This window comes from Notothenia rossii (genome assembly GCF_949606895.1).
Source record: "Notothenia rossii genome assembly, chromosome: 3".
NCBI classification, from domain to species: Eukaryota; Metazoa; Chordata; class Actinopteri; order Perciformes; family Nototheniidae; genus Notothenia; species Notothenia rossii.
In genome coordinates this window covers 2,036,269-2,062,262 of record NC_136901.1, presented here as the reverse complement: position 1 = coordinate 2,062,262, position 25,994 = coordinate 2,036,269, and the positions used below count along the sequence as shown (strand labels likewise).

The 25,994-nt window shown below is 40.3% G+C and overlaps 1 protein-coding gene across 1 annotated transcript; it reads left to right on the top strand.

Moving 5' to 3' along the window:
• On the top strand, positions 1–24,701 carry LOC307034593 (uncharacterized protein; the record flags this gene model as incomplete). The annotated part of the gene is made up of 12 exons (XM_079673424.1): positions 1–82; positions 498–701; positions 8,929–9,359; positions 9,524–11,150; positions 11,301–11,564; positions 12,737–13,174; positions 13,289–13,735; positions 14,731–15,162; positions 18,219–18,659; positions 21,462–21,890; positions 22,005–22,407; positions 24,405–24,701. Exons 3-12 carry the CDS (start codon positions 8,969–8,971, stop codon positions 24,699–24,701), a joined length of 5,169 nt encoding a protein of 1,722 aa, XP_079529550.1. The 5' UTR covers positions 1–82; positions 498–701; positions 8,929–8,968.
• Between the last annotated feature and the right edge of the window lie 1,293 nt (positions 24,702–25,994).

Sequence of the window (25,994 nt, the reverse complement as noted above, 5' to 3'; positions counted from 1 at the left end):
CTTTGTACTCACTCACTTTGTACTCACTCACTTTGTACTCACTCACACAGTAAAAACGCCGCTCACCATGCAGAGCTGGGAAGTAAGTACATTTACAAAAGTACTCTACAAAAGTACATTTTGAGGTACTTTGCTTGATTATTTCCATGCTATGCTACGGTCTACTTTTACTCCACTGTATTTAATACATTTAGTGACTTTACAGATCTGGATGAATGATGTGAAATATAATACTCTATTAGTATATAAGTACTTCTACTTTTAGTCAAGTACCAGATCTGAGTACTTCTACTCAAGTACAAGATCTATGTACTTCTACTTTTACTCAAGTACAAGATCTGAGTACTTCTACTTTTACTCAATTACAAGATCTGTGTACTTCTACTTTTACTCAAGTACAAGATCTGAGTACTTCTACTTTTACTCAAGTACAAGATCTGAGTACTTCTTCTTTTAAAGTATCAGCTCAACAACTTGATTGTTTTCTGGTCCAATAGGGACATATTGTGGACATCAGAGGAGGCTACGAGCATTCAGAGTTCATGTGCATACACGATGTGCGGTTGTGCATCAAAAGTGAAAGTAATGCAAACCACGAAGGATTCAGACATTTGAGCTCGAGGCTGTACGGTTGGATTTATGAAAAACGTCGACATCTTACCTCAGAGAGAAATCACTGAAGCTCTCTCTGTGCCACACGGGTAAGTTTAATAAAGAAGAACAGGACACACAGTGTTTTAGCTATTTTTTTTAGCAGTAGTATTTAGCAAATCTTTTAAATGCATTTGTGGATGGTGTTTTACAAATCACATATTTACACACAAATTATTTTTATGTTCACACAAATTATTATGAGACATATTTAAGCCTATAATTAGGTTTTCAACTTGTATTACTTTAGTTATTAGCTCTTCACCCTGTTTTAAGATGTCAGTGTGTTTTAGTTAACTTATTTCCCAACTATGCTCAAAGTGTATCAGAAACATAGATATATATCTCAGGTATCAGAGCAGAGCATTAATCCAGCACCAAACTTGTGAAAATGGCCCATACCATCTTGATCAGCAAAACGACACACCAAGTTATTAAGATTTAAAGCTATGGTGCGTTTTGATTCAATGCTGAGTACAGCCAAACTTGACAGGCTCTTCTCTGTCATAGTAGACCGCAAACAGTTGTGGGCGCCAGAGTATTTTTCTTGGGTAATCTATGGTAGGGCTAACCCATACAGTGGTGGGGCTCAAGTCAGTATTTGCAATGTAACTACATACACGCTCCCCTTGACAGTGAAACGCCACATGTGAGGTTTAGATTATTTCCCTGTCTCAATCCAAATTGAACTGTATGAAATAAAAAGGCACATTTGTCTTGTAGTAAATAAAAAGGGCGACCTGGAGCCAATCCTGCAATTTCCCCACAGGTGAAAGAGTTGAAAACCCAACCCCTGCAGGGATTCTCCCCCAGAAGATTTTTTGAAATAGTAACATCAAATACACATTCTGGTACTCTCTTGAGAAGAAAAATAAATAAATATATATTACTACACGACGTATTTAAAAAAATGAATAGCATTTTAGTTTTTTGTTACTTTGCTCTGAAAGCTGAACCTGCTGCTCCTCACAGAGAGAAGAGGGAGAGGCTGTGTGAATTACTTTACTTTGTGGATAAGGGTGGATAGCCCCCATTGTTCTGTGAGTCAAAATGAAAGACAGCCCACACACCTATCAATCATCAAACCGTGGGGTCTTATAGTTGTATCGATGTATATAGAGATGTACTACAGCAAAAGTATTCTCCGTCGGGACTTCCAGAAACAACACCACGCCGTCATCTTGATTCTGATTGGCCAGAAGACATTATCAAAGATGTTCTATTGAGAAGACGATCACTACGTGACAAAAGTGTTCAAAACCGTTTCTAGTCTTCGGTATTTCCAGACAAGTGGCTAATGAAATCAATCTTACTAACTGCTGTCTTTGTGATTTACTCCGCGCGAGTTGGCAGACTTTATTTTGCTTACTTTAACATCATTTTTCATGGTGGGGCTAAGCCATTTATTGGTATGGTTGTAGCCTACCCCAGCCATACCCTGACCACAAATACCTAATTCCTTCTGTCTACTTGTATCCGAAATGCTTCGCGTTTTGTGCATGCTTACATGACCTGTTGTTTCTACACGGACCACTATTGCGGTAAGCATGTTGTAACTTCCGGTTGTTGTTGTCATCTCCGGGTATCCCGTGTGCCTGTTCTGTTGCTGATAGCTTATTATCTTAACTTAATCGATCGTTTTAAAACTCTTGATCACGGCAACTGCCTGACGTTGTAATCACACGTTACTACAGCTTAAGCACTCACAAACTCTCCTTCTCTTAGCGACTGTAACTCCACAGTTGCCTACACTCTTTTCGGATTTGCTAACGGTAGCTACTTTAGCTTGATAGCTAGCCATGGCTCTTTCCCCACCCTCGGGTGCTATTTCCTGCTCTAACTGTCTCATGTTTGGTTACTTCCCTACCTCCTTTACTGGTACCGATACATGTGTTAAATGTAGTATAGTTGTTAGGTTGGAGGCGGGAATCATAGCCATAGAAGCCCGGCTCCGCATCTTAGAAAATAACTCAGCTACAGTAAAGCCCATGTTAGCCGGTCCGTCCCCCGGCAACTCCCGAGCAGCAGGGAGAATGGGTGACTGTTCAGAAGGGGCATAACGCGAAACCCGCAGGTCCCCACCAACCCGTTCACGTATCTAACAGATATTCCCCACTCAGCGAGACACCCGCTGAGAAGCCAACTCTGGTTATTGGTAGCTCTATTATGAGACACGTGAATTTAGAGACCGAAGCGTCCACAGTCACATGCATTCCGGGGGCCAGAGCGGGCGACGTTGAGGCGCATCTTAGACTGCTGGCTAAAAATAAACGTAAATACAGTAGGATTGTTATTCACGTCGGTGGTAATGATGTTCGTTTACGCCAATCAGAATGCACCAAACTTAATGTGGCGTCGGTGTGTAGTTATGCTAAAACAATGTCGGACACCGTAATCTTCTCTGGTCCCCTCCCCAATCTGATCAATGATGACATGTATAGCCGCATGTCATCATTTCAGCGCTGGTTGTCTTGGTGGTGCCCAGCAAACAATGTGGGCTTCGTGAATAATTGGACAGCCTTCTGGGGAAAACCTGGTCTGATTAAGAGAGACGGCATTCATCCTACTTTGGAAGGTGCAAATCTCATTTCGGCAAACATTTCAGGGCTCTGTGGACTTAATCCATGACAAACTGGAGTTGAGACCAGGAGGCAGAGTCGCAGTCTTACACGCTTCTCTGCGCTCTCTCCTAGACAGTCATCCATAGGAATCCCGAACCCAATAAAATACCCAATATTAACGGTGTGTGTGTCTGCCCAAGGACAATTTAAGGTAAAACCTAATAGAGGTGTCATACATAATAACCTAATAAAAGTAAATGTAACAACTACTACAGTGCAACAAAACAGGAAGATTAAATGTGGTCTCTTAAACATAAGATCTCTAGCATCTAAAGCAATACTGGTAAATGATTTAATATCAGATTATAATATTGATATATGTTGTCTCACTGAAACTTGGTTGAGACATGAAGAATATGTCAGCATAAATGAGGCCACTCCACCCAGCCATATCAATACTCATATTGCCCGAGGCACGGGCCGAGGAGGTGGAGTTGCAGCAATCTTTGACTCAAGTTTACTTATCAATACTAAACAAAAATTAAATTATACCTCCTTTGAAAGCCTCATTTTCAGTCTTACGCATCCGACCTGGAAAACTTTGCAGCCAATCTTATTTGTTACAGTATACCGTGCACCAGGTCCTTATTCAGAATTCTTATCAGAATTCTCTGAGTTTTTATCAGCTTTGGTACTTAAAACAGATAAAGTAATTATCGTAGGTGACTTTAATATTCATGTTGACGATGATAAAAATAGCCTTACTGTTGCATTTAACTCTATATTAGATTCTGTTGGTTTCTGTCAGAGTGTAAATAAACCAACCCACTGCTATAATCACACTCTCCACCTTGTTCTGACTTATGGTATTGAAATTGAGCAACTATTAGTCGAACCGCATAATCCTGCTTTATCCGACCATTTCTTAGTAACTTTTGAAGTACTGTTACTAGACTACAAAGCATTAGCCAAAAGCTCCTGCAGCAGAAACCTATCTGTTAGTGCTATAGCCACATTTAAGGAAGAGATTCCACCAATACTTAACTCGATAGCATGTCTGCATGTAGGGGAGGAAACTTATACAAAATGTACACCACCCCAAATTGATCATGTTGTTGATAGTGCTACAGATGCGCTGCGAATAAAATGAGACTCTGTTGCTCCTTTGAAAAAGAAGAAAATAAAACAACATAGATTAGCTCCATGGCATAATGCCCAAACCCGCAAAATAAAGCAAAAGTCGAGACAACTTGAAAGGATATGGCGTTCCACTAAACTTGAAGAATCTCGTTTAATTTGGCATATTACACTCAATGAATATAAGAAAGCACTGCGTAAAGCGAGAGCAGCATACTACTCTTCATTAATAGATGAGAATAAGAATAATGCAAGATTTCTTTTCAGCACTGTAGCCAGGCTGACAGAGAGCCACAGCTCGACTGAGCCTTCTATTCCCATAGCACTCAGTAGTAATGATTTTATGTGCTTTTTTAACGATAAAATTGTTACTCTTAGAAACAAAATGAATGACCTCTTGCCTTTAACCAGTATAGTGTTATCAACAGCTCCCGGAAACGTAAGTTCTAATATTACACTAGATAGTAAACTAGAATGCTTTTCAGCCATAAACCTGGAACAATTAAACTCAATGATTCTCTCTTCTAAACCATCAACGTGTATCTTAGACCCGATTCCAACTAAGCTGTTAAAAGAAGTTTTTCCATTAATTAGCACTTCTTTATTAAATATTATGAATATGTCTTTATTATCAGGCTATGTTCCACAATCATTCAAAGTAGCAGTGATAAAACCGCTTCTTAAAAAGCACAACCTCGATCCAGAGGTTTTAGCCAACTATAGACCTATTTCTAATCTTCCGTTCCTCTCAAAGATTCTTGAGAAAGCAGCCGCAAAACAGCTGTGTGATTACTTAAAAAACTATGATTTATTTGAAGATTTTCAGTCTGGCTTTAGAACACAACATAGCACAGAGACAGCTCTGGTTAAAGTCACAAATGACATTCTAATAGCCTCTGACAAGGGACTTGTCTCTATTCTTGTCATGCTCGATCTTAGTGCTGCATTTGATACTATCGACCATGACATCATATTGCAAAGACTAGAGCACTTAGTTGGCATACAGGGAACTGCTTTAGGCTGGTTTAGGTCCTCTCTATCTGAACGCTCTCAGTTTGTACGTGTCAACGATGAATCTTCCATGCAAACCAAAGTTAGCCATGGAGTGCCACAGGGCTCAGTGCTTGGACCTATTTTGTTCACCCTATATATGCTTCCGTTAGGCAATATTATAAGGAATCATTCTGTAAACTTTCATTGTTATGCGGATGATACTCAACTATATTTATCAATCAAGCCTGATGAAATTAATCATCTAAATAAAATTCAAGACTGCCTCAAGGACTTAAAAACGTGGATGACCTTAAATTTTTTGATGTTAAACACGACCAAAACTGAAGTTATTGTACTTGGCCCGAAGAATCTACGAAACAAATTATCTAAAGATATATTAACTATGGATGGCATTAATTTGGCCTCCAGTGAGACTGTAAGGAATCTTGGTGTTATATTTGATCAGGATTTATCCTTTAACACCCACATAAAATCAATTTCAAGGACCGCCTACTTCCATCTACGTAACATTGCAAAAATCAGGCATATCTTGCCTCAAAACGATGCAGAGAAACTAGTCCATGCATTTGTTACTTCAAGGCTGGATTATTGTAACTCCTTATTATCAGGGTGTACCAAGAAGTCAGTCAAATCGCTTCAGCTGATTCAATATGCTGCAGCTCGTGTACTAACCAGAGTTAGGAAAAGGGACCACATTACTCCTGTTCTGGCTGCCTTACACTGGCTCCCTATAGAACACAGGATAGAATTTAAAATTCTTCTTCTCGCCTACAAAGCCCTTAATGGGCAGGCGCCATCTTACCTTAAATAACTCATTATACCCTATTGTCCTACTAGGGCATTGCGTTCCAAGAATGCAGGGTTGTTGGTTGTTCCTAGAGTCTCTAAAAGTACAATGGGAGCCAGAGCCTTTTCTTATCAAGCTCCACTTTTGTGGAATCAGCTTCCAGTTTGTGTTCGGACGGCAGACACCCTATCCGTTTTTAAGAGTGCGCTTAAGACCTTCCTTTTTGATAAAGCTTATAGTTAGGGCTGATTAGATTCAGCCCCTAGTTTTGCTGATATAGGCTTAGTTTGTCGGGGGACATCTTACTTCTTCCTTCTCTCTGTCTATACCTGTGTACTCTCATGTTCCGATTAACCCAGCTTCCCCAAATGTCTTTCTTTTTGGTGTCTATATACGCCGGGATCCGGAGTCATGGATGATCCTGCGGTCCTGTGTCATGGATTGCGAGTCCTGGATCTTGAGTCGTGGCTGTGGTCCTGGATCATAAGTCCTGGATGGATATACTCATGGATTCATCTTCCTATTATACACACATGCATTTCCAAATATTTGGACTACCTATGTTGCAAATGTATTATCTTTTCAATTTACACACGGCATCTATTGCACGTCTGTCCGTCCTGGGAAAGGGATCCCTCCTCTGTTGCTCTCCCTGAGGTTTCTCCCATTTTTCCCTTTAAACTGGGTTTTCTCTGGAAGTTTTTCCTTGTACGATGTGAGGGTCTAAGGACAGAGGGTGTCGTATTGTCATACTGATATTCTGTACAAACTGTGAAGTCCACTGAGACAAATGTAACATTTGTGATATTGGGCTATATAAATAAACATTGATTGATTGATTGCGCTGTCCTCCCGTTCAAATGAAATCGCCGCCAATCATATTTCCAAGCTCGCGCCAGGGGGGGAGGGGTTACAAGGCTCGCATCTTGTGCTGCATTCACTTGCACTCGGACATTAGAGATTTTTTCTCATAAATGTCCGATGAGCCACAACTTTTCTTTCAAAACAAAGCTGCCAAATGGGGTGGCAGCTGGGGTGACAAGGCCTTTTTCTGAGGTGGCAGCTGCCACCCCGTGCCACCCCGTAGAACCGCCACTGCAGAGGAGAAAGGTACCATTGTTACAGCAAAGAGACAAAGATAGCTTAATATCACTTAAGAAGCACGCATACAAAAATGATATATATTAAAGATATAAAACTAGAAATACACAATTTACAAGATCTACATCCAGAAACAATAGCAGTTTAGCGATATAGCAGCCAGGTGAAAGTATAAAAGGTGGTAGTATACATTTCACAGCTATTTACGGTAAATATATATTGCACATAAGTAGTATTGCACAACAGGACTTTAATATTCTTTGTTATATGTGTGTGTGGGGTCTACCAGGGGCCGTGGTGGCCGCTGCAGGAAAGAAGGACCTGTGGTGTCTCTCTCTCTCTCAGTGAGACATTGCGGGATATCAGCCTGTCGCTGAAGGAGCTGCACGGTGAGGACAGGGTGTCCTGGAGGGGGGGGGACACATTGTCCAGCAGGGAGGACAGCTTGGCTGCCATTCTCCTGTCTCCCACCACCTCCACAGTGTCCAGAGGTCTCCCCAGGACAGAGCTTATGGTTTGTTACTGTATATTTCTGAAATAATATTCACTTCAAATTACATTGTAGGGTTTTGTTGTTATCTGAAAAACATGCACAATAAGTACTTTTTAGTCTTTTTCTCAAACTGTCTCTCAACATCTGACGAAGTCTTTCATCAGTGTGGACCTAAAGGCCTCAGTGTAAGTGTCTCTGATATACAGCTCGCATGTTGTATTGTTGGTGAATGTATGGATGATTATATGTTCAGAGACTTGTGTGTTAGAACATTTCAAGTGTTGACTTGGCGTGAAAAAGCATGTTACAGTTTTGACTAGTAGGCTTACTGCTCAAACTAGGACAAAACAGCTATCCATTTTGTTTGCATTAGCACGTTTACTGACACATTAACAACTTGTTGGCATGAATTCAATGTTTTGTGTGAGTTACTTAATTTTCATACGTGCGACAGAGATGGGATGAAACAGTTGTAACCATTGCACATTAGGGCTGCACGATATAGCGTGTCGTGACGATAATCGCGTTATGCGCGATATTCACATCGCAGGACGTGCGGTTTATTTTTTAGGACGTGCGATATTAAGTAGGCAAATTAACTCAAACACGTCATGTTACAATTATTTTGCTGCTTGCTACAAAAGGAAAACTCGCACGGCTCTCATGTCAGGGGTACTTGAACACGACCGGCTCTGCATGCACAGCAAACCTCCAATCACAATCATTCTTGATCAGATCACAGCAGGATAACCGAGCTAGCTCAGCTTGTTGCTCTGATAACTTAAGATCCAGAAGTCTGTGACTAAAATCCTTCATCCGGTTAAATATTGTTTAAAAAATTAAAGTTTTTAAAGTTCAAGAAAGGATGGTTTGCGGAAAAAAACAACTGTCTTTTCTTCAATTTCTGTATTTTTTCATATCGCAATATATATCGCAGGGGAACAAAATATCGCAATGTCAGTTTTTATCCAATAGCGTGCAGCCCTATTGCACATAGAGTTAAGAGAAGGTCCAGACTATTTAAAGAAAAACTGTATACTTGACGCCAAATCCTCCCCCCCTGCTCTTCTTATCTGCCCTGAATTTATTTAATTCCTTTTAGATCTCCAGATTTCTGTAATGTTTTGGATGTTAAACATAAGAGTTCATATTACATTTCATTCAACCATTCTTTTGTTCTCTAGATCATTGAAGTTGAAGCAGAAGACACCAAAGTAATGCAACATGGCTTCTACAACACAGTCAGCTGTAGAGTACGTCAGGAGGGCCAGAACCCATCTTGTGAACAAATTAAAGAATCAGTCAGTGATTCTAGAGAACTTGAATCAGCAAGGAGTGTTACGTGACGAAGAGGTCTGCCTAATACAAGCAGAAGGGAATGACTACGATAAAAACAGAAAACTTCTAGACTCGGTAACCATAAAGGGGGAGAAAGCCAGCTATATATTCCTCGAAATTATTTACATGACGAGGAAGAGGACCGATGGGAGGACATCCTGTCTCCCTGAGAAACAGACTGTAGCTTCCGCTGAGAGCAAGACATTTGACCTGCACCACTGGATCAGCTGCTTCCCTTTCAAGGAAGACACACAAATGGGAAACATCTACCAACAAGGTATGTAATATAGTTATATAACTAATATAGAAAGTGTGTCACGTCTTCATTGCTGATGTTTGATGGGCTGTGTCATCTGGAAATATGCATCCACTGTTTAGTATGAGGGTACAGCATGCAATTTACAATATGTATTTACTTACCCACTTTTGTTTTTATTTTAGGTCCAACACCGTGCCACCGTTACCAGGCAAAGTTGAAGTCAAAAGCACAAAAAATATCAAAAGAGTTTTGGAAGGCAAACAAAGATCTTTTTGAAGAAAACAAGAAGCCTGATCTGTCGTACATGCCACTTGTGTTGGACACACAAGGAAGTGTTTCTCCCTCTAAAATAAAGAAATTTAAGAGCAAGAAAAGCAAGATGAGCCGTCCTAAAAAGCTAAGGACCTACATCCCTAAGGACAAAGCAGACATTTCTCCCAGTGACCTGCTTAAAAAAGATAAAAACATACTCTTGGTTGGTAAGTCTGGGATTGGAAAGACAGCACTCACTCTTGAAATGTTAAAGCTCTGGACAGAAAAAGATGACAAGGAGCTAAATTACATGTTTTACTTTGACATGAGAAAAATATCCAACATCAAGAGCCTGGAGGAGCTTCTCTTCAATGAGTTCAGTGAGCCAGATGAAGGCAAAGACGAGGTCTTACTGGACATAAAGAATAACTCTGACAATGTTACACTCATTTTTGATGGAATCACAGATCTGTCTTCACCAGTAGTGCAGAGACTTGTAAATAAAGATTTGCTCCAATACTCAAAGGTCATTATGACTTGCAGACCAGCGGATGAAGAAGACCTTCCTTCTGAGGACTTTCAGAGAGTGGAAGTGAAAGGCTTTAGTGAGCAGACCATAAAAACATACATATCTGCTATGCTACGTGAAAGAAAGGAGAGGGTTTTGAGCAGCTTGGAGTTGTTAACGCTTTGCCATGTACCCATGTATGCACTGATGGTGGCTGCATGCTTTTCATTTGAGATATCAGAGAACTTTCAAAAGCCTTGCTGTATAACAGATATCTACATCAACATTTTCCGTTTTTGCCTCAAAAGAAACAGCAACACAAAATACATTCATCTAGATGCCTTCATCAAAAGCAAGAGTAAGGAGATACTGTCTTTGGCTGAAGTTGCTTTTCGTGCAACTGAAGGGAAAACGGTGAACTTGACACTAACTCCCTTTGAAGACAGCTGTGTCCTCTCCTTGCTCAAACAACTTGTTATCAAAGACGACCCTACTGAGAGAATAACCACTTGTGCATTTCTCCATTACACAATGCAGGAGTTTTTTGCAGCACTGTGGCTCTTGAAGAATCCAGATTTAATGAGTAATGTTTTTCAGCAATGCCTCACTGAGGAGAAGAAGCACATGAAACATCTGATCCCTTACATGTGTAGATTGTTGTCTGAGAAGAGCCGTAGTTTGATGGAGTGCCTGATTCCTCCTGAGGAGCTCAAGAATACATCAAACGGGTTCTGCAAGGAAGTGATATCCACATTCCTTCCTAGTCTGTGTGGAAACGATGAGGCTGATACTGAGTACAGTGGGCGCATACTGTTCCTATGCCAGTGCTTGTATGAGTCCCAGTGTCCTGAAGCATGCATCGACCTTCTGGAAAAACTGGAATATCGTCTTGACCTCAGTGAAGAGAGTCTCGATCCTTACACCTGCTGTGCTGTGGCCTACGTGATCACTCAGTCCAAGGAGAGGGAAATATGGCTGAACCTTGAGGACGTCACGATATCACACCACGGAATGAGACCACTATTAGGATGCCTTCAAAACGTCCAATGGTATGGATGAGCAGTTATTATTACTGCTAAGATTACAACACATCTAATTAGGTAGAATGTAATTGTTCAAAGTTGTAACCTTTAATATATATATATTAATATATACAGAAGTAATGAGAAAGTGTGAGCTGATTATTCTTCCTATTGCAGGTGTGATTCTCTGCCACGGCAGCTGTGGGAGATCTTCCTTCTCAGCGAAGGGGAGATGGACTACATCACCTTACTTGGCCTTGATGGAAATCGGTTGCACCTTCCAGTGGAGGGGGACAGAAAGCTGTTTGAAAGAGCAGTGTCAGTCCTGCAGAAGATACGTTTGAAGGTTAAAATCTGCCTCCACTGGGAGAGGGAGAACCCTGACGGCCACAGTCTGTGTGAGACTCTGCCAGAGGCTCTGCCATACGTCAGCTCCCTCAGGTATGTAGCTTGTGTTTTTATGTATTTATGAACCTTTAGTAAAAGGGGCTGAGCCCCGGCACAATTTAACCCCTGGTAACGTTACACATGTTTTTTTTTTCTTGATATTTTTCTTAAGATATTTTAAATGGCACTGTCGTATACATTTAATTAATCAATTTGATAATATGTAATCAACTTCGGCACCCCTCCCATAAAAAGAGAAGAAAAATTACAATACAAATATTCATAACTCATATTCGAATACCTGAATCATTTCGAATATTCGATGAATCATTCCCATCTCGACTTCATACAGTTTACTTTGGGTGCTTTTATTGAATACAATGATTGAATAATCCTCTCTGCATTGTTTTTGCATTCACAAGTTTGTTCTAAGTGGTGCAATTTGAGAATGTCTGTGTCCTCCGATGTTACACTGCAACCTGCCTGTGTGACACAGAGTCCAACCATACACAGTACATGTTCACACCTGCAGTACATACGTGTCAGCTGCCCAACTGCTTCACTGTTTGTAAAAGTAAATAAATCTTCATTTCATTAAAAAAAGTAATGTGCTATACCCTGCTTTACAAACAATACAGTGAATTCCTCTGCCTGTCTGTCTTACTGTCCCGGGATGTGAGGACACAGACAGTGAGGCTGGTTTACTTCATAGAGGAAATGGTGGTCAAACAACATAGGATCCAAACATTTTAATAGGTTTCATAACGATAAACATGACGGGCGTTTAGCGAGCAGCAGTGTGTGTATCGAGAGAGGAAGAGATGCTGGTCTGCATTGATCAGCTCACTAAACCAGCTCCCTGAGAGACAGAAAGGGAACCTGAACATTTTCTTTACAAAAAATACACATTTAACCAAAACATCTTTTCAGTGACTGGTGTGGGCTTGCCTTTTGCTGCAGATATTTTCAAATCGGCATTGCAGCTGTGAGCTCAAGCATACTCATTCATTTGCCTGGTCACGTCAGTTGAATCTGAACTTTGATCTCTTATCAAGATCCAGAATTGTACTCTCAGAAATCCTTCAAAAGCTGTGGAGAATTAAATGTTGCAATTGCATTTGATATTTAACATTAGCACAGTGTTAACAGCTGTAACTTTGTTTTACATTTAAAGTTCATACAGTTCTAAAGTACATGCAATGACACATGTGTTTGTTATCATGCAGCTTCAGGAGGACCCACAGAGGTCCAGGATTACAGGGCCAGGAGCAACGCTATGAGAAACTGAAGAGACAAGAAAAGCAGCTGTTTCTGGATTTATGCCTGAAAGCAGCTACTCTCATTCAAGGAGAAAGCGTTCACAATGAAGTGAACAACCTCATCTCTCTGTTTTCTTTTAACTCTGATATACAGAACATCCTTCTGGATTTGTATCAACATGTCAAAACTCAAGAGAATTCAGCTGTTGTTCAAAAACTGAAGCCATTTTTCCAGTCAGTTCCTGCAGTCTGGTCCATAGACCTCTCAGAGAGAAAGAGCTCCATCCTGCTGGAAGTGCTGAGACTCCAACCAGAGAAGAAACAAGTGGAGCTGAGAGGCTGCTCAGGTGGAGAGAGTGAAGTGAGGACTTTGCTGCAGTGTCTGCCTTATATCTCACAGATCAGGTAAATGGTAATCTGCAGATTCAATTTAACATAATTCAAACCACAGCTCATGGAAAAAAGTTTGTATTAGATAGAAACCTAAAATCACAATCTCTTGATTCCTTGTGTTTTCAGTTTTGTGCCTCAGTTATCAGAACCTTCAGGTGAACTCCAGTTCTTTGGGACTCTGTTCTGTGCAGCAGCAGAGAGAGAGCAGCAGACAGGAGAGAAGACACTGCAGCTGTTGTTATCAGTGTGCACATATCAAACAATAACTTTAACCAACATAGTTTCTTATTATGTTAAGAGGAACCCTCAGAGTGGTTTCGTGCTGGATCTGGCCTCCCACCTGAAGGACTATGAGACTAAAACAGGTCTGAGTGTCCTTCCATCGTTACAGTTTGTTCTCCAGTCAGCTCCTGCAGTCTGGACCATAGACCTCTCAGAGAGAAAGACCTCCGTCCTGCTTGAAGTGCTGAGACTCCAACCAGAGAAGAAACAAGTGGAGCTGAGAGGCTGCTCAGGTGGAGAGAGTGAAGTGAGGACTTTGCTGCAGTGTCTGCCTTATGTCTCAAAGATCAGGTCAGTCAGACAGATCATGTACATGTATTAATATTGTGTATATTTATTCAGATTCTGAAATATAAATAATCTGATAATCTACAGTTTTTCAAAAAAGACATTATTGTCATTCACAAATAAACATGATTTAGATAAAGCTGAATCAAATCAGTCTCACTTATCACACTCTTCTTCCTGTTTGAAATAATGTGAATCATAAAAAGAATCATGTTGCTCTGATACAACAAGATAGTCCTGCTAATACCTCCTCATACTGGAGCTATCAGAATAAAGTAGATTCAGGATGAACTGTTATAGACTTAGGAGCTGATTGATAGATTCATTATCCGGCCAAAATATTGCGTTCAGTCAATGAATGAAGTGTAACTGAGCAGGATGTTTGAACAATGAGTGGTTGAGACGACTGAATGAGGGGATTTTACCTAAGTGGCTTATTAGCTATTAAAAAGAACTCTGTAATCAGGAAGTGAAAAGGTTCTCACTATGAAGAGATGATTATGTAAAATAAGCACTGTTTAATTTTCATGGAGTTTTAAATAATGATAGATGTTAAAATGTGTGATCCAGTATTTATATCTTTTCAGCTAAGTGATGGAAAATGTTTTGGTAAAGTTCCCCTTGTTGGTTTAGGAGTGGTTTTCCAGTATAAAATACATCCTTTAATAGAGAGCTGAGGAAACACCTTTGAAATCTGACTCTTGGTTCATTAAACATTTTGTCAATTATCTAATTTCCTAAAGTTCTTCACAGACTCACTTACAGCCCTGCTAACAGCATGTTTACTTTAATGTTCGATTCATTAATTTTACTAAATGATTCCCATTAACGGTACTTGTAAGCTTTTAGCCAATACACTCCTTATCAGTAAAGCATGGCTCTTTGTGTACTGTTGACATCATCTGATAACAACAGGTTCAACCTTTACATCAATACAAATAAATACAAATCCCACATTTTGATCAATAAAGTACATTTTATCTTAATTCTTGTTCTAGTTCCTGGTTTGGAGACTCAGATGAAGTCCAGTTCTTTGGGACTCTGTTCTGTGCAGCAGCAGAGAGAGAGCAGCAGACAGGAGAGAAGACACTGCAGCTGTTATCATCAGTGTGCACATATCCAACATTCCCTCTTACTCACATACAGGGTTATTATGAAGAATCTCAGTGTGATTTCCTGCTGGATCTGTACTCCCACCTGAAGGACTATGAGACTAAAACAGGTCTGAGTGTCCTTCCATCATTACAGTCTGTTCTCCAGTCAGTTCCTGCAGTCTGGTTCATAGACCTCTCAGAGAGAAAGACCTCCATCCTGCTGGAAGTGCTGAGACTCCAACCAGAGAAGAAAGAAGTGAAGCTGAGAGGCTGCTCAGGTGGAGAGAGTGAAGTGAGGACTTTGCTGCAGTGTCTGCCTTATATCTCACAGCTCAGGTTGGTGGGACCATTACTGTTTATTTTATGATATTGATTGTTCTATTTGGATTTCTTAAGAAATACAAAATGAATGACCTCTGATTATGGGCAGTGTTTCAGGAAGAGACAATAGTCCTTCACTTCTGAACCTGATGTAGATGAATAACATTTCCCAGTTCAGTCATTATTTGAAACCACAGTCTTCTCCCAGTTAGAGAATAATGACATGATGTGAATCATAATGAGAGACCTTAAGCTCTGAGACAGCAGCACCATCATGCTCATGCCTCATTCAGAAATAAAGACACACACAAACATAAATAAACTTGCTGATGAAACTGCTATCAGCTTTTTAACATATCTCTGCAGCTTATCAATAATCAGTTGTAACACAAACAAATGTTATTGCACAGATAGAAGAGGTTGCATCTCTTTTAATTTAAATAAAGTGCAATTAAAAGAATAAAGGCACAACAAGTGATACTCCATGTATCTACCTCTTTAACCTCTTAAGCCCTGAGCCTGTTTTTCAGGTTTCAGGCTCGAAAATGCCACTAACACAACAAAGACTATATCTTCACTTCTAAAAGGGATAAATTAATAATATTTTCTCTCACAGCAAGGTTACATCTGTGAGTTGGATGTAGAAGTGTCATTATCAATATAGATGTTTTTATTTTAAAGTAAATTCAGATGGAACATAGTAAAAACATGTAAATTCTAATGTCCGCCTAAAAAAAAACACCCTTGAATGATGGGTTAGTAGACTAAAAGCTTTAGGAATCCAAACTATAACATATAATAAATACCCTATATCAAGATTGATGCGAAACAAGTGAAATTTGACCTTTTTAGAGAGATTTAGAAAAATAAAGTCCAGGCGGACTCACCTCTGGGTAATTTGGGAACCATCAGTTCCATTTGACCTTTTTCACTGTAAAAATCATTTTATTACTTTGAATTATCACTATAGGTATTCATTCCATCCAAATACAACTGTTGTGAAAAAAACAAAACAAAACAAAAAAACATACTCTGTTATCCTTTTAGGCCCCGCGGACCCGGTTCCGGGGCCGAAATCGCGTCATTTGCAGGAAACAACGTCTAAGGAACCTTCATATTTGATAAACTATAAATATTTTATATCCATATAACGGGAAAAAACTAATTTAACTGATCTTTTTCATTTTTTTTTTCAAAAAAAACAATGCTAACAGTGAACCTCTGAATTAGCCTCGAGCGAAAAATGCTAACCTATTACTGCACCGAAAATCACTCCTAGCTCCCTTATTACTTATCCTAGCTGCACATCCAACACATCGTTTAGGATCGTAAAGACACAGAATCTAACGGTGCCCACCTCAACACTGAAAGATACAAACTCGCAACGTTATCAACAAAAACATACATCAAAACAAGTGGCGCTAAGTACTAACATGCGCTAGGCTAACATGGCTTACCTTGGTCTTTGTCTGGTCCAAACTGGTCTTCAATGCCATTAAAACGATAAAAACGATGATTTAGTTAATCCATAGGTTAATATCCAATGTGGCTGTGTCCCTTTTGAAATGTTCTGATAATCTATAAGCAATAAAACTGCAATTCCGTTATCTGCTGTCCGCTCTGTGCTCCGTGCGCTCTGGGTCCTGCAATTCCTGCTTCCTTACGTAGTAAACAATAAGTAAAGTCTGCTGCGTAAAGTGCTTACGCCGGCTGGCATTCTTCATACTTTACGCACGACCATATCTCTGGAACCCATTGGTCGATTTGGGTGATTTACACCTTTTTCTTAACCATTACATCCAATAGAATCAATGGGCAGTTCCCAAATCCACGTAAACATTACCATTGCGGACTTAATACAGAAGCAAACGAAGCACATCTGAAAGTACAAGCCTGGACGGCAAAACTTTATACCCAGTATATTTCCATAAATATGATGATGGATTATCAGTAAAAAATTCTACGTGACACAAAGACATTGGATTAACCTTGAGCGGCGTTTTTATTCCGTTGAACACAACTTTTGATCACAAATCAAAAAAGGTAAGACGTAATTATTGTAATATTTTTGAAACCGGATGTTGTTTACTTTCTCTTTTCTGGCTGATAGCTCCAGGAATTCGGGGTCGTACAGTGATGACATTACATGTGTGGAATCTGTGGAGTCTCAGCTTTAATCGGATAACTTGTTTGTGCAGTTACGATAAGTAATAAGGGCATTGCTACCGTGAGTGCTGTGCAAAAGTCCGTTAGCATTAGTTAGCATTTTTTCGCTCCGTGCTAATTCAAAGGCTTAGTATTACTCTTGTGTTTCTTTTAGCTAAAAATGGTTCATATTGTTAGTTAGCTGAGTTTCTTACCGTTAAAAGGGTATGGAACATTAATAGTTTCATAAATGTTAAGAAGCCCTGAGACATAGTCTCGTAAAAAAACGGTGGGAGGGGTCCACTGGGGGAACCCTCAGGCTTAAGAGGTTGATACTAGCTTCAACTTGACTGACTCTAATGAAACCTCTAAAGACTGTATAGTGAGCTTTAAATACAGATTTCAGACACATGAACGATCCTAACTTCTAGTCATCAGAGACAGAGGAGGTGTTACTAAACTCTGACTCACATGTGTATTATCTCAGGAGCAAAGTGAAGAGTTTCATGATGTGATGTTCTCTGCTACGTGATAGGGACTCTAGATGTTGTTGTTCCACTGTTTATATTATTATATTGGGAATATCATTTTACAAACAAAAGTCATTCACAAAGTAAAATCCCCTCAGGTGAACAGAATCCCTGGGAAGCAAATAAGAAGTGATTTGAGGAACAGGACTAGTGTCTGTGTTGTGAGTCAGCAGAAGAGCTAAGTGATGACACATGTTGGGGAAAGGTTCATTTACTGAAAGCTTTCCAAAATCCAAATATGATCCTTTTAACGGCAAAGTTATTTCAATATGAGGCTGATTGACTTCACTGTGTTCTGCTCACTAGCAGGTATTTGTAGACATTTAGCAGAAACACTCCCTATCAGAGTCTCTCTCTGCTGTTGATATCCTCTGATAACAAACTGTTCAATTCTAGTTTCAGTTTCTGGTTTGGACTCTCAGGTGAACTCCAGTTCTTTGGGACTCTGTTCTGTGCAGCAGCAGAGAGAGAGCAGCAGACAGGAGAGAAGACACTGCAGCTGTTATCATCAGTGTGCACATATCCATCATTCCCTCTTCCTTACAAATCTGATCCTGAGGATGAAGAATCTCAGTGTGATTTCCTGCTGGATCTGTACTCCCACCTGAAGGACTATGAGACTGAAACAGGTCTGAGTGTCCTTCCATCGTTACAGTCTGTTCTCCAGTCAGCTCCTGCAGTCTGGACCATAGACCTCTCAAAGAGAAAGAGCTCCATCCTGCTGGAAGTGCTGAGACTCCAACCAGAGAAGAAACAAGTGAAGCTGAGAGGCTGCTCAGGTGGAGAGAGTGAAGTGAGGACTTTGCTGCAGTGTCTGCCTTATATCTCACAGATCAGGTTGGTGGGAACATTACTGTTTATTTTATTATATTGATTTTTCTATGTGGATTTCTTAAGAACTACAAAATTAATGACATGTGATTATGGGCAGTGTTTCAGGAAGAGACAATAATCCTTCACTTCTGAACATGATGTAGATCAGGGGTATTCAACTAAAATTCAACAAGGTCCAGTTAGAGAAAATCTCCCCATGCAAAGGTCGGGAACATCAAAATGTCTAACTTGCTTCATGAATTTATGTATTGAAGTGACCTGTAGCTTTATCAACGTCTGCATGTAATCAACAACTGACTGCCAATCAAATAAAGAAAGTTTCTCTTTCGTTCCCTCTTATATTGCAGTCCCTCACTCACTTTTTGTTTAACTCAGTGTGAGAATTGAGCTGGAGCTTGTCCTGCCAGGAGTTTGTAAATCTGGGCTGAAATGGTGTCAGGGCCATTCTCATACACATGCAGGTGCTCATTGGTTACAGTGATGCAAACACAGGTATGGTGAAAAAAGAGAACTATTCAAAGCAGAAAAAAACTGCGTAATATACCATCTGACAAAGGCCTGTGCTATAATGCTTCAATTAAATATTCTTTATAATATACTCGGATCAATAGAGACAAAGATGTTAAGTTATAAATCAAGAGATTTTTTTATTATTTACAGCAGGGGTGGGGAACCTTTTTCCTTTCAATTTTTACAACATCCTCCGAGGGCCGTACAAATGATTGAACTCAACCTCTGCTTAAAAAAACTAAAATCACAGCCCATTCATTTTGCCTTTCTTTCATTCTGTGCAAAGAAAAAGCAACTTCTTAATCCAGGTACCATGACTCGCGCATGCATGCACGGTGTGGCATGACCACCAAAACAGAAAGGTATGGACACAAGATGTGTGCAAATGTATTTAGTATCCTATCCATGTGAACATGATTTAAGTGGGGGGGGGGGGGGGGGGGGGGGACCTAACCTCCTCTAAGGGGGTCCGGGGGGCATGCTCCCCCGGGAAGATTTTTTTTAAATATTGAAGTTAAAAGCATCAATCTGGTGCACTTTGAGAGCAACATTAGGAGATCTATGGGTACATCTCTCAACACCCATTTGAAACAGAACTGTAAAAAGATTCTTCTTTTTGGATATTTTACAAATCACTCCCCTTTTAAACTCTATTCTTGTTATTTTTAACAACTTTTTTGTTACTGTCATATAGTATTTTATACCTGTTTTTCATTTAGTCTCATTAACAACTATAATGATCATATCAAGCTGTGCCTGAACCTCACTGAGCTGAGGTTATTTGAGCCTCTCAGGAGAGAGCTCTCTTCCACCTGGTTGTAGAAAAGCTCTTTAAATTCGTTAGCATAGCTAGCTAACCAGATGCTAGTAACAACAGATCGCCACTGTGCTTAGGACTAAAGACACAGCCACGCAAACACTGCGGCATGTGTACAGCTCCTTATGGGTACTGTAATATTTGAAGGGGTGGAGCGGCGTTCCGGTGCTCTCCGTTACTCCTGTCAGACGAGACATATACCACGTGAAGACACGTTACGCTCGTGTTGTGTTCATGGAACCTGTCCTTGGCCAGGAAAAACAGGTACTCGCTTGTTTAATTATTTTTGCGGTCTAGATTTCTTCTTCATTTTTGAAGTGAGAAGCGGACTCCCCCCCCCCCCCCCCCCCCCCCCCCAAAACGAAAACTCTTCGGTTCTCCACGAATTAGACCCAAATCAGCGTTAAAAAAAGCGGGAGGCGCCGAAAAATCCCCTATTAATGTATTGATTATAGCTCCGGGTCCTTATAGGTCGGCGTCTGGGTCCGGATCCGGACCGCGGTCCGCCTGTTGCCGACCCCTGATGTAGATGAATAACATTTCCCAGTTCAGTCATTATTTTAAACCACAGTCTTCTACCAGTTAGAGAATAATGAAATGATGTGAATCATAATGAGAGACCTTAAGCTCTGAGACAGCAGCACCATCATGCTCATGCCTCATTCAGAAATAAAGACACACACTAACATAAATAAACTTGCTGATGAAACTGCTATCAGCGTTTTAACATATCTCTGCAGCTTATCAATAATCAGTTGTAACACAAACAAATGTTATTGCACAGATAGAAGAGGTTTCATCTCTTTTAATTTAAATAAAGAGCAATTAAAAGAATAAAGGAACAACAAGTGATACTCCATGTATCTACCTCTTAACAGATACTAGCTTCATCTTGACTGACTCTAATGAAACCTCTAAAGACTGTATAGTGAGCTTTAAATACAGATTTCAGACACATGAACGATCCTAACTTCTAGTCATCAGAGACAGAGGAGGTGTTACTAAACTCTGACTCACATGTGTATTATCTCAGGAGCAAAGTGAAGAGTTTCATGATGTGATGTTCTCTGCTACGTGATAGGGACTCTAGATGTTGTTGTTCCACTGTTTACATTATTATATTGGGAATATCATTTTACAAACAAAACTCATTCACAAAGTAAAATCCCCTCAGGTGAACAGAATCTCTGGGAAGCAAATAAGAAGTGATTTGAGGAACAGGACTAGTGTCTGTGTTGTGAGTCAGCAGAAGAGCTAAGTGATGACACATGTTGAGGAAAGGTTCATTTACTGAAAGCTTTCCAAAATCCAAATATGATCCTTTTAACGGCAAAGTGACTTCAATATGAGGCTGATTGACTTCACTGTGTTCTGCTCACTAGCAGGTATTTGTAGACATTTAGCAGAAACACTCCCTATCAGAGTCTCTCTCTGCTGTTGATATCCTCTGATAACAAACTGTTCAATTCTCCTTCCAGTTCCTGGATTGGACTCTCACGTGCAGTCCAGCTCTTTGGGACTCTGTTCTGTGCAGCAGCAGAGAGAGAGCAGCAGACAGGAGAGAAGACACTGCAGCTGTTATCATCAGTGTGCACATATCCATCATTCCCTCTTACTGACAAACAGGGTGATGAAGAATATCAGGGTGATTTCCTGCTGGATCTGGCCTCCCACCTGAAGGACTATGAGACTAAAACAGGTCTGAGTGTCCTTCCATCGTTACAGTCTGTTCTCCAGTCAGCTCCTGGAGTCTGGTCCATAGACCTCTCAGAGAGAAAGAGCTCCATCCTGCTGGAAGTGCTGAGACTCCAACCAGAGAAGAAACAAGTGAAGCTGAGAGGCTGCTCAGAGGAAGAGAGTGAAGTGAGGACTTTGCTGCAGTGTCTGCCTTATATCTCACAGATCAGGTAAATGGTAATCTGCAGATTCAATTTAACTTAATTCAAACCACAGCTGATGGAGAAAAGTATGTATTTGATTGAAACCTAAAATCACAATGTTTTGATTCCTTGTGTTTTCAGTTTTGTGCCTCAGTTATCAGAACCTTCCGGGGAACTCCAGTTCTTTGGGACTCTGTTCTGTGCAGCAGCAGAGAGAGAGCAGCAGACAGGAGAGAAGACACTGCAGCTGTTGTTATCAGTGTGCACATATCAAACAATAACTTTAACCGACATAGTTTCTTATTATTTTAAGAGGAACCTTCAGTGTGATTTCCTGCTGGATCTGTACTCCCACCTGAAGGACTATGAGACTGAAACAGGTCTGAGTGTCCTTCCATCGTTACAGTCTGTTCTCCAGTCAGCTCCTGCAGTCTGGACCATAGACCTCTCAAAGAGAAAGAGCTCCATCCTGCTGGAAGTGCTGAGACTCCAACCAGAGAAGAAACAAGTGGAGCTGAGAGGCTGCTCAGGTGGAGAGAGTGAAGTGAGGACTTTGCTGCAGTGTCTGCCTTATATCTCACAGATCAGGTTGGTGGGACCATTACTGTTTATTTTATTATATTGATTTTTCTAAGTGGATTTCTTAAGAAATACAAAATCAATGACATCTGATTATGGGCACTCAGAAATAGACAATAATCATTGTTCATTGCTTCATTCAGAAATAAAAACACATACAAACTAGGGATAGGAATTTGAAAGCAAATGTATATTAAAATATTCCACCCCCCAAAAAACGGTTAAATGAAATGTACATATACCATAAAAAAAACAAAAAACTTATTCAAATAAGTAATAATAATAATAATAATTGGAAGTGGTTGAGTATTGAGCTAGTTGACTTATGATACACAATTTTCATTTAGCATAGTTTGCACTCTACACCGCACTCACTAACCTGGTCTAAATATTTCCACACATTACTCCTTTTTGACGCCATGTCTGTTGTGTAGGTGTGTGTTAATAATTACCGGACTATGACCGATAAAATATGTTGAATACTGGCAAAACTAAATCTCTCCTGTCAAAATGTCTTTGTACTTTGCCGCCACACACGGTTGTCAAGCAGCGCTTACTGATGTTTAGGCTGCCCACTCGTGTGTCGTGATCATTGGGGGGGGGGGGGGGGAGCACGCTCATGAACTATTAGCGCCGGAAACTCGCAGTGGGGTAACTGCGGAGTGCATTTGCACCGCATTTGGGAAGAAGATGAGGTTTGAGTCTGCGTGATCTGCGTGTAGGGAGGGGCAGCAGCCATATCATTGGCTAGAACTAGCTAGATCTGATGGATTTGGACATAAACGCGAGTGAAGTATAACCGGACGCGAGAGAGGGATCAGCACCTGCAGCTCTGCCCGCTGTGAGGGGCCGGTGAGCGGAGCAAAACACACCTTTAGACCTAACACACTTAGCTATGGCACTGTCGTATACATTGGATTATTCCATTTGATAATATGTAATCAACTTAGGCACCCCTCCCAAAAAATAAAAATTAATTACAATAAAAATATTCATAACTCATATTCTCATATTACCTGAATAATTTGGAATATTCGATTCATCATTCCCATCCCTAATGCAAACACAAATAAACGTCCTTGTAAAACAAAAAATCCCTATTGCACAGATAGAAGAGGTTGCATCTCTTTTAATTTAAATAAAGAGCAATTAAAAGAATAAAGGAACAACAAGTGATACTCCATGTATCTACCTCTTAACAGATACTAGCTTCATCTTGACTGACTCTAATGAAACCTCTAAAGACTGTATAGTGAGCTTTAAATACAGATTTCAGACACATGAACGATCCTAACTTCTAGTCATCAGAGACAGAGGAGGTGTTACTAAACTCTGACTCACATGTGTATTATCTCAGGAGCAAAGTGAAGAGTTTCATGATGTGATGTTCTCTGCTACGTGATAGGGACTCTAGATGTTGTTGTTCCACTGTTTACATTATTATATTGGGAATATCATTTTACAAACAAAACTCATTCACAAAGCAAAATCCCCTCAGGTGAACAGAATCCCTGGGAAGCAAATAAGAAGTGATTTGAGGAACAGGACTAGTGTCTGTGTTGTGAGTCAGCAGAAGAGCTAAGTGATGACACATGTTGAGGAAAGGTTCATTTACTGAAAGCTTTCCAAAATCCAAATATGATCCTTTTAACGGCAAAGTGACTTCAATATGAGGCTGATTGACTTCACTGTGTTCTGCTCACTAGCAGGTATTTGTAGACATTTAGCAGAAACACTCCCTATCAGAGTCTCTCTCTGCTGTTGATATCCTCTGATAACAAACTGTTCAATTCTAGTTTCAGTTTCTGGATTGGACTCTCAGGTGGACTCTCAGGTGGAGTCCAGTTCTTTGGGACTCTGTTCTGTGCAGCAGCAGAGAGAGAGCAGCAGACAGGAGAGAAGACACTGCAGCTGTTATCATCAGTGTGCACATATCCATCATTCCCTCTTCCTCACAAACAGGGTTGTGAAGAATATCAGAGTGATTTCCTGCTGGATCTGTACTCCCACCTGAAGGACTATGAGACTGAAACAGGTCTGAGTGTCCTTCCATCGTTACAGTCTGTTCTCCAGTCAGTTCCTGCAGTCTGGATCATAAACCTCTCAAAGAGAAAGAGCTCCATCCTGCTGGAAGTGCTGAGACTCCAACCAGAGAAGAAACAAGTGGAGCTGAGAGGCTGCTCAGAGGAAGAGAGTGAAGTGAGGACTTTGCTGCAGTGTCTGCCTTATATCTCACAGATCAGGTCAGTTGAACAATAACTTACATTTATGATATTAGGTGGATTTCTTAAGAAATAAAACAATGAATTACATCAGATTATGGGCAGTGTTTCAGAAAGAGACAATAATCCTTCACTTCTGAACATGAAGTATATCAGGGGTGTCAAACTCAAATACACAGTGGGCCAAAATAAATAAATGGGTACTAGTCGAGGGCTGGACTGGTTCAATGTTTATTGCAGAATTTATGGAAATGAACTTATTGAACATATTAAACCTGGAACTAACAAAGCTTACATTTTTGCCTATAAAAACAACATTAAAGAATCAGTTGCATTAATTTCTTATGGCTCTATCTGCAGCTTTTCCAGAGTCATTTCTTATGATTACATTTCTCCACAGGCCAACAACAGCTTCAACAAAACTATTTCCCTCAAAGAGAAAAAAAAACATGCCCTGTTGTCGCAAGAAAAAAAGTGCAGAAGGAAACATCCATTTAAACTCAGGTTGCTGCTCTGTGATGCTAGTTCAAGCCAGATACTTCTCATCTTGCAAGTTCATCAATGTTTGGGGTCAGGCTCTGAGCTGAGGAAATCCTCAGGATTGAGTGAAGGTGTGCGTGCAATATACCGGCGGGCCAGATCTAATAGTAATTTAAAATTATGTTGCGGGCCGAAATTAAATTCACCACAGGCCTGATTTGGCCCCCGGGCCTTGAGTTTGACACATGTGATGTAGATGAATAACATTTCCCAGTTCAGTCATTATTTAAAACCACAGTCTTTTACCTGTTTGAGAATAATGAATTCAGTGTTGTAGTCAAGTCACCAATTCACGAGTCCAAGTCACTCTCGAGTCACCACTCTTCGAGTCCGAGTCACCAAGGGAGAGTCGTAGTCGAGTCCGAGTCCAAGTCCGAGTCACCCAAGGAGTGTCCGAGTCGAGTCCGAGTCATCATTACCTGTGTTCGAGTCCGAGTCCGAGTCACCTAAGGAGTGTCCGAGTCGAGTCCGAGTCATCATTACCTGTGTTCGAGGCCGAGTCCGAGTCAACTAAGAAGAGTCCAAGTCAAGTCCGAGTCACAAGTCTTCATGTATTAATCGTCGTGGATGTATGTGTTGAAATGTAGCTGCTCCTCTACATTGCTTTTATCCTGTCATGTTATACTAATCTGTCTATTGAACTGCTGTGAAGCCAGTTTGGCTACAATTCTTGTAATAGGTGCTATACAAATATAAAGCTTATTACTAATATTAATATTATTATTATTATTATATATAAATAAACTATATTTAAAATGTGTTACCTTTTAGAGAAGTGATTATATTTGTA